Consider the following 8,480-nt stretch of genomic DNA (forward strand, 5'->3'; position numbering starts at 1 on the left):
AGAAACCAGTAAGCCCTAACCTGTTTCCTCTCCTGGCACTGGAGAAATTAACAGTATCAACGAACACTCAGGCTATGTTCTAAGAGCTTTATGTGCTGGACACGGTGGCTTACACCTGTAATCTCAGCACTTTGGGAGCCTGAGGCGGGCGGATCACAAGAAGTCAGGAGTTCAAGACCAGCCTGGCCAACATGGTGAAACCCCATCTCTACTAAAAATACAAAAATTAGCTGGGTGTGGGGGTAGGCGCCTGTAATCCCAGCTACTTGGGAGGCCGAGGCAGGAAATCTCTCGAACCAAAGAGGTGGAGGTCATAGTAAACCAAGACTGTGCCACTGCACTCCAGCCTGGGCAACAGAGCAAGACTCCGTCTCAAAAAAGTAATAATAACTCTGTGTAGGCCAGGTGCGGTGGCTCAAGCCTGTAATCCCAGCACTTGGGAGGCCGAGACAGGTGGATCACGAGGTCAGGAGATCGAGACCATCCTGGCTAACACGGTGAAACCCCGTCTCCACTAAAAAACAGAAAAAACTAGCTGGGCGAGGTGGCGGGCGCCTGTAGTCCCAGCTACTCGGGAGGCTGAGGCAGGAGAATGGCGTAAACCCGGGAGGCGGAGCTTGCAGTGAGCTGAGATCCGGCCACTGCACTCCAGCCTGGGTAACAGAGCAAGACTCCGTCTCAAAAAAAGTAATAACTCTGTGTATAAATTCCTTTAATCCTCACAACGACCCCAGGAAAAGCATACTATCCATATACCCTGTTTGCAGATGGAAAAACTGAGGCACGAAGGCTCAGTCACCTGCTGAAAGCCTGGAGCCAGTACGGCCAGGCAGTCTGGATCCTTTGTCCGAACTCCTTCAAATATACATCCTGTTAGTCAGGGCAACTAGGTTCCTTTTTGGTACAGCAATTCATGGCTTAGAAGACGTGTTTCACGAGTGTCTGACGGTTGTCCCTTTGCCTGTCCTCCTTTCTTCCACTAACATTTGAGTGTCTTAAGTACTCAACACTGTACAGGGTCCTGAAAGGACCACCTGATCTTCTCAACCCCGTGGAAAGAGAAAAAATGGCATCACTCTCATCTTCAGATCCAGAAACGGAGGCTCAGGGAATTTATGTATAGCTCACCCAAAGACAGCAGTTTTCTTTTGTTTTTGGAGACGAAGTCTCGCTCTGTCCCCAGGCTGGAGTGCAGTGGCGCAATCTTGGCTCACTGCAAGCTCCGCCTCCCGGGTTCCTGCCACTCTCCTGCCTCAGCCTCCCAAGTAGCTGGGACTACAGGTGCCCGCCACCACACCCGGCTAATTTTTTGTATCTTTAGTAGAGACGGGGTTTCATCTTGTTAGCCAGGATGGTCTCGATCTCCTGACCTCGTGATCCGCCCACCTCGGCCTCCCAAAGTGCTGGGATGACAGGCGTGAGCCACCGTGCCTGGCCAAAGCCAGCAGTTTTCAAACCCACGACAGGTACAAGACACCATGGGCCCAGCAATTACATATATAGTCACAGACACATAGACAACAAACCGAAAGTTCCCTCACTTATCTTTCCTGTGTATGATGCATGCTGGTGTGTTTTCATTGGTTTAAAAATGCTGGTTCAACCCACTGTACTGGTTTCACAACCCACTGTAATGATTTCACAATGCACTGATGGGCTGAGAGGCCCAGTCTGAGAAACGGTGCAATACGCCTGCTATTCATGGCAGTGCCGGGTCTTGCCCCAACTCTGGCCCCAGACCAGGACCCTCAGCTACCTGTCACACTGCGCCTCACTTGGAAAACAGCTCCGTGCATAGAGATAAACTCCAGGAGAGATGGGACACACTCAGGCTGGCGTGTGGCAAAGCAGCTGCACATTCCTTTTTTCTTTTATTTTCTTTTTCTTTTTTGGAGACAGAGTTTCACTCTTGTTGCCCAAACTGGAGTGCAGTGGCGTGATCTTGGCTCATTGCAACCTCCGCCTCCTGGGTTTAAGCGATTCTCCTGCCTCAGCCTCCCTGAGTAGCTGGGATTACAGGCGCCCACCACCGCACCTGGCTAATTTTTTGTATTTTTAGTAGAGATGGGGCTTCATCATGTTGGCCAGGTTGGTCTCGAACTCCTGACCTCAGACGATCCACGCACCTCAGCCTGCCAAAGTGCTGGGATTAGAGGTGTGAGTGACTGTGCCCGGCCTTTCTTGAGACAGGGTTTCACTCCCGCTGTCCAGTCTGGAGTACAATGGTGCGCTTTTAGCTCACTATGACCTTCGCCCCCAGGTTCAAGCGATTCTCATGCCTCAGCCTCCTGAGTAACTGGAATTACAGGTATGCGCCACCATGCCTGGCTCTTTTTCTGTATTTCTAGTAGAGACAAGGTTTCACCACATCGGCCAGGCTGGTCTCGAACTCCCGTCCTCCAGAGATCTGCACATCTTGGGCTCCCAAAGTGCTGGGATTACAGGCATTGAGCCACCACACCCGGCCTGCATCTGCACATTCACACAGTCATTCCTGGGTAATATAAATGTCAAGTCCCCTGGGACACTGACAGCATCTCAGGGTTGACATGTGACAGCACCTCACGTCATGGCAAGTACTTAAATGTGTATCTTAGAATTCTTGTTAAGAATGAGCTTCCACAGATCCACACTTCTGAGTCTCCCTTCTCTGACAATTACCTTATGTCTCAGGCTGCAAAATACCCAGAGGAAAGAACGTGACACGCCACGATCCCTCCGCATAATATCCAGACGCATCTAAGGAGCACTTTCTTCCAAGGCAAAACCACCTCACGTCTGTGTAATACTTTTATCTTCCGTAAACATTTTCATATTCCCCTCCCAATCGGATTCTCACAACAACGCCTTCCTCCGGGAGGGAAACTGAGGCATGTTACCGAGGGCTGAGCTTGGCCTGAGGCCTCAGAGCTGTGCTGCTTCTCAAAAGAACACAGACAGGCGGGGCGCGGGGGCTCACGCCTGTCATCCCAGCACTTTGGGAGGCTGAGGCAGGCGGATCACCTGAGGTCAGGAGTTTGAGACCAGCCTGGCCAACGTGTTGAAATCCCGTCTCTACTAAATACAAAAAGCAGTCGGGCGTGGTGGCACGCACCTGCAATTCCGGCCACCAGGGAGGCTGAGGCAGGAGAATCACTTGAACCCAGGAGACAGAGGTTGCAGTGAGCCGAGATTGCGCCACTGCACTCCAGCCTGGGTGACAAGAGCAAAACTCTGTCTCAAAAAAAAAAAAAACACACAGCCTGCCACCTCATATTTCCTGACACGCAGCCTCAGGATGGTGTTAACGGTTCCCTCACCCAGGGAGGTAGAAGGACTTGGACCCGAGATGCCATAGACTTCTTAACTGGAATGACTGGGAGTGACTGTCCAGAGCACAGTGTGGAGGAGGCACTTGGCCCCCGCCTGGGCAGAGCACCATGATGGGTTAGCGATGCCCTAGGGGTTAGCGATGCCCTATGCCACGGTGGTGGATGACAGGTGTGTTTGCCACCCCTAACCTGGGTGTGCTGCTTCTCCTGCCTTTTGAGAGCTGGAGCTGAGAGGCAGGACCCTTTCTGGCAATGACCTGGGCTGCCTGATAACCAGCTAGAAGCAGAGCAGCTGCACTCTGTCCACAGGGAGGGACGGGCACAGGTCCCCTTTCCTCTCCAACTCCAAAAGCTGCTTCAGAGCATGACATCATCCGACACGCGGGGGAACAGAAGGCCCCAGAGCAGGGACTGTACTCACCAGCAACAGGGCTTCCAGCTGGTTAATGTAGATCTCTTCGCTGGCCAAGAACCCCGAGAGAACCAGCTTCCTCATCTCCAGGCCTTTCCCTGCTTCCACCTGCACAAAAGCAAAGCACAGCCAACAGCCCATGAGCAAGGAGGCCAAAATCCTGAGTGGACTGTTTCCCTACCCTTTTCCCTCTTTTTTTTTTTTTTGAGACGGACTCTCGCTCTGTCACCCAGGCTGGAGTGCAGTGGCACAATATTGGCTCACTGCAACCTCTGCCTCCCAGGTTCAAGCGATTCTCCTGCCTCAGCCTCCTGAGTAGCTGGGACTCCAGGCGCCACCACCATGCCCAGATAAATTTTGTATTTTTAGTAGAGACGGGGTTTCACCATGTTGGCCAGGCTGGTCTAGAACTCCTGATCTCAGGTGATCCACCCACCTCAGCCTCCCAAAGTGCTGGGGTTACAGGCGTGAGCCACCGCGCCCAGCCACCCTTGTCCCTTTCCCCTTAAGTGACACTTTCATAGGAGATAAAAGTCAGATACTATGATAAAAAAAAAAATGCAGAAATACAAAAGGAAAAACAATCACCCATATTCCTCCTGTAACATCTTGTTTTGCTTTGCTCAATCTATTTTCCACATTTCCCCATTTGATATTCATCGATTCATCCACCTGTCAACCAAGTCAACCTTCTCACGGTGAGCAAGACACAAGGACCTGCCCCGGATCTGCTGGGCAGTTTCATGTGCGGTGCAGGGACAAGGACGTTCAGGAGGGAAAATCAGAATCGTGACTGAGGCAGGGCACGGTCACAAGGGAGGGCACAGCAGGGGCTAGAATCTAAGTCTGGGGGGTAGAGAGGGGTCCCAGAGGAAGTGACAGATAAACCAAGAGAAGTGTGGGTGGAGAGAACCGAATGGAAGGGCCCCAGCCTTGAGGCCTCCCAGCTACACTTCTGTCCTTATCCTCTTGTCCCTGAGGTTCAATCCCACATCAGCAGGCCGGCTGTCAGCCTCTCAGCCTTACCCTGCCCCACCCCGCACACTCGCCACAGCACTCCCTGGTCACCTCACTGTGCCGGGAACAGACCCAAAGTGGCCTCCTCCTCCCTCCAGAACTGCTGCTCCTTAGCGTGGAGGTCACATGCCACTGAGCATTGGACGTCCACCAACTAGCACAGCGCCTGGCACAGAGAAAGTACCCCCAAAGTTCTCCTCAGTGAAAAAACATACATGGTAATTCTTCTCAGCCAGGACCCCTAAGAGTCATCCCTGGGCCCCTCTTCCTTCTCTCTCCTTTCCCTCTGCCACACTGAGCCCCCAAGCCCTTCCAGGCTTGCTGTTCATCTCCCCCAAGCCCTTCCACGCTTCCCAGCTCATCTGTTGCCTCCCGTTCCCTCTGTGCCACCCCTCCCCTCTCCTGTGGTTGAGGCCCCCTGCATCTCACTCTGTCACTTGGGTTCTCCAAATCGACTTTTCCTCACTCTTTTCCTCTCTCCTCCTACCTGTCCCACGTCCCAGAGCTGGATTCACCTTCTAAGAGTGCCACCTTGCCCGAGGCTTGCCAAGGACCGAGTATGAATACTGCAAAATGTGAGTACTTAGGAAATCCATTAGGCTATGTGTCCATTTATTTATTCATTCAATAAATATTTACTGAATGTCCACCAGGCCCTATAGACACCATGGGAAACGGACAGCGGCCCCTGTTCTCACGTGGCTTAGAATCTAGTGGGAAAGACATTTGAAAAACAAACAAGCAAAGATTCGGCCCTAGACTGGGACATGAGGCCCACCATATCCTTTATGAGACACCTGCAGGGGCCCAGGGGCCCGTCCCTACCCTTCCAGTCGTTCCCACAGCCAGGAGATCGCTCGGTCTTCCCACATGCAGGAGAACCAGCTTCCTCATCTTCAAAGGTCTCTAGCTTTCAGTTCTTTCTTTACCTGCTGCCTAAAATGTCATCTTTCCCCGAGGCAACATGGCCACAGAAGAGGAGTGAGTGAGTCAGAGACAGGGTGGCGGTGAGGGACTGCTTGGAAGATGCTACACTGGTAGGTTTGAAGACAGAGGATGGGGCCACAAGCTAAGGAATGCAGGGAGCCTTTGGAAGCTGGAAACGGCAACAAAATGAATTCAATCCCCTAGAACAGGGGCATCCGATCTTTTGGTTCCCCTGAGCCACAATGGAAGAAGAAGAATCGTCTCGGGCCACACAAAAAATACAGTAACACTAACGACCGCTGATGAACTAAAAGAAAATAACAGGTTTTAAGAGTTTACAAATTTGTGTCAGGCCACACTCAAAGCAGTCCTGGGCCGCGTGGCCACAGGCTGGACAAGCTTGCCCTAGAGCTCCCAGAAGCAACGCAGCCCTGGAGATCCTTTTTAATTATTTATTTAAGTATTTATATATTGAGACAAAGTCGCGCTCTGTCACCCAGGCCAGAGTGCAATGGCATGATCTCGGTTCACTGCAACCTCTGCCTCCCAAGTTCAAGCGATTCTCCTGCCTCAGCCTCCCAAGTAGCTGGGATTACAGGCACCCACCGTCACTCCCACTAATTTTTGTATTTTTAGTAGAAATGGGGTTTCACCATATTGGCCAGGCTGATCTCAAACTCCTGACCTCAGGTGATCCGCCCGCCTCGGCCTCCCAAAGTGCTGGGATCACAGGCATGGGCCACGGTGTCGGGCAGAGATCCTTTTTAGATTTCTGTATAAGAGAATAAATTTGTGTTGTTTTAAGCCCTTAAGTTTGTGGCGATTTGTTTCAGAAGCATTAGAAAAGCAATACAGACTCCAAGCTTTAGGAAAGCGCAATAGTTACTTATTGGTGGCTTCACAACTACCAGGAACTGGGCTTAGCACTCACCAGAGTCTCAAAACCTGGCAGGTGTTATCAACTTCCTGAGGCACAGAGAGAGTCGGGACTGTCAGAGGCCTGCAGAGCCTGCAGCACACGTACCCCTGGGGGACAAGATCAGAGCCTGGAACAGCCCCCAGCCCCAGCCCCTCCAGGTCAGACCCTCGGGGGTCTTCCTGCTGCTTCCCAGCCTTGATACATGGGGACTCATCCCCGGTGCGGGGGGCTAGCACCCCTCTGTTCCCTGCCTCAGGATCTGCCCTGAGGGTTTAGCAAATGCCCTGTAGAGGAAGTCACCTGGATACATTGTGAGCTTTAACTGGAGAGCTGTTTGGACTCGGATGGGGGGAAGAAAGGGATTTGCAGCCCCATCCACAAATAAGCTTCACCCTCCCCCCCACCACCAGCATGAGCATAGACCCCAGAGCCCTGTAATCGCCCATTTCTGCTAGATCCTCCCCTCAAGACTTCCATTCACAGTCCAATCTTGAAAGGCTGGTTCTGATGGGAAGACAGCTCAGAAGACCCTCCCTCAAAAGGCAATAAATAAAGAGTCAGCCCCAAGAGCCCCCGCTCTGGGCCCTGCTCACACCGCAGTTTTGGCTGGGATGGGAGCAAAGGCACCGGAGAGCTCTCGGATGGGAAATTAGCCTCTCGGCGCACTTGGCTAATAGGAGACCCGTTGTTCAGTCACCACCAAAGAAAGGCCTTTTCCATTCCCATCTTTTCCAGCTTTACTCACACTCCACAATTCCCAGTTTAGAGCCATGAGGAAATTCACCATCGTTTCTTCAGTCTTTGTGGGGCGACTGTTGTCTCCTCGAAGCCCAGGCTCACCACTCACTCACCCATTCCCACTGGGAGCCAGGCACCGGGAACACGAAGGTGAAGGAGATCGCCTCCCCCTCAGGGAGCCCTTCAGAGGTGCCCACGTGCCCAGAATGCTCCAGAGTGGGCTCTCTAACGAGTTTCAGGTCCCACAGCCTCTGCCACGCTGCCTGCCAGTCTCCAGCACTGGGAAGCTACCTGTCCTCACTTCCTCTCAGCCAGAACTTATGAACTGCAGCCTTGGTGGGTTCGTTTATCCTCAGCATCCTGCACCTGCACAGTCTGCTAGGCTGACCGTGTGGCAGCTCGAAGCCGCCAAACCAAAGACGTCAGGTCACTCTGGGAGGGACAGTGTCTAGAGATAAGGTGTGGCCAGCTCAGGCCTGGCCTTCCACAGAGTTTAAAAGCTAAATAAAGCCTCCAAACATCTGGTTCCAGGACAAGCAAAGACACAATCTCTCCAGGATCACTGACCTCCAAGACAACAAGCAGGCCTGGCTCTCTGGCTGTGACTCAAGGCTATAGGGCATACAGCAAGGGTGCAAGGGTCTGAGGCTTCACAGATGGCAGAATTCAGTCCACAGGCCACAGCTGGCTGCCAGGAGGACCCCGCAGGATCTGCTCAGAGTAGATGCCACTGGGCCTGGGCGTGGGGAATGGCCGTGCCTGGGGCTTATACCGACACCAAGCATCAACCTCAGGACAACTGGCCCATCTCAGGCTCAGGACAGCTGAGGCAGTGCAGAGACATCGAGAGATCCTCTCCTCTCCCAGTGCTAGGCACTGAGGAAGTCTCTTTCAGCTGCTTCCTTGGCAGAATTTAGAACAGAGAAGACAGGGTCAACTGCTGGGGGACAAAGACCAAATTCCAGAGGCTCCTCTCTCCTGAAGGGTGGATTCCCGTATTCTGGGCTCCCTGTTGCTCTCTGAAGTCTTAGGCAGGTGCCATGGGGCAGAGGCAGTGTTTTGAAATTTTGGTTGTTCATATCCCAGCCTTAAAATTTTGCCATACTCACATACCACCACCTGCACTATTCTTTACTCTATACTGTTCTTTACAGTA

At 52.6% G+C, this 8,480-nt stretch overlaps 1 protein-coding gene across 3 annotated transcripts in view; it reads right to left on the bottom strand.

The window, feature by feature from the left end:
- Window positions 1-8,480, bottom strand: part of ABR (ABR activator of RhoGEF and GTPase) — a 244,973-nt gene that overhangs the window by 91,156 nt on the left and 145,337 nt on the right. For all 3 annotated transcript variants that reach the window (XM_026448359.1, XM_026448360.1, XM_026448361.1), the window contains one exon: window positions 3,733-3,831. In XM_026448359.1, coding sequence (XP_026304144.1) covers window positions 3,733-3,831 — 99 coding nt within the window. The remainder of the gene's footprint in view (window positions 1-3,732; window positions 3,832-8,480) is intronic.

This window comes from Piliocolobus tephrosceles, chromosome 16 (assembly GCF_002776525.5).
Source record: "Piliocolobus tephrosceles isolate RC106 chromosome 16, ASM277652v3, whole genome shotgun sequence".
In the NCBI taxonomy this organism is placed as follows: Eukaryota; Metazoa; Chordata; class Mammalia; order Primates; family Cercopithecidae; genus Piliocolobus; species Piliocolobus tephrosceles.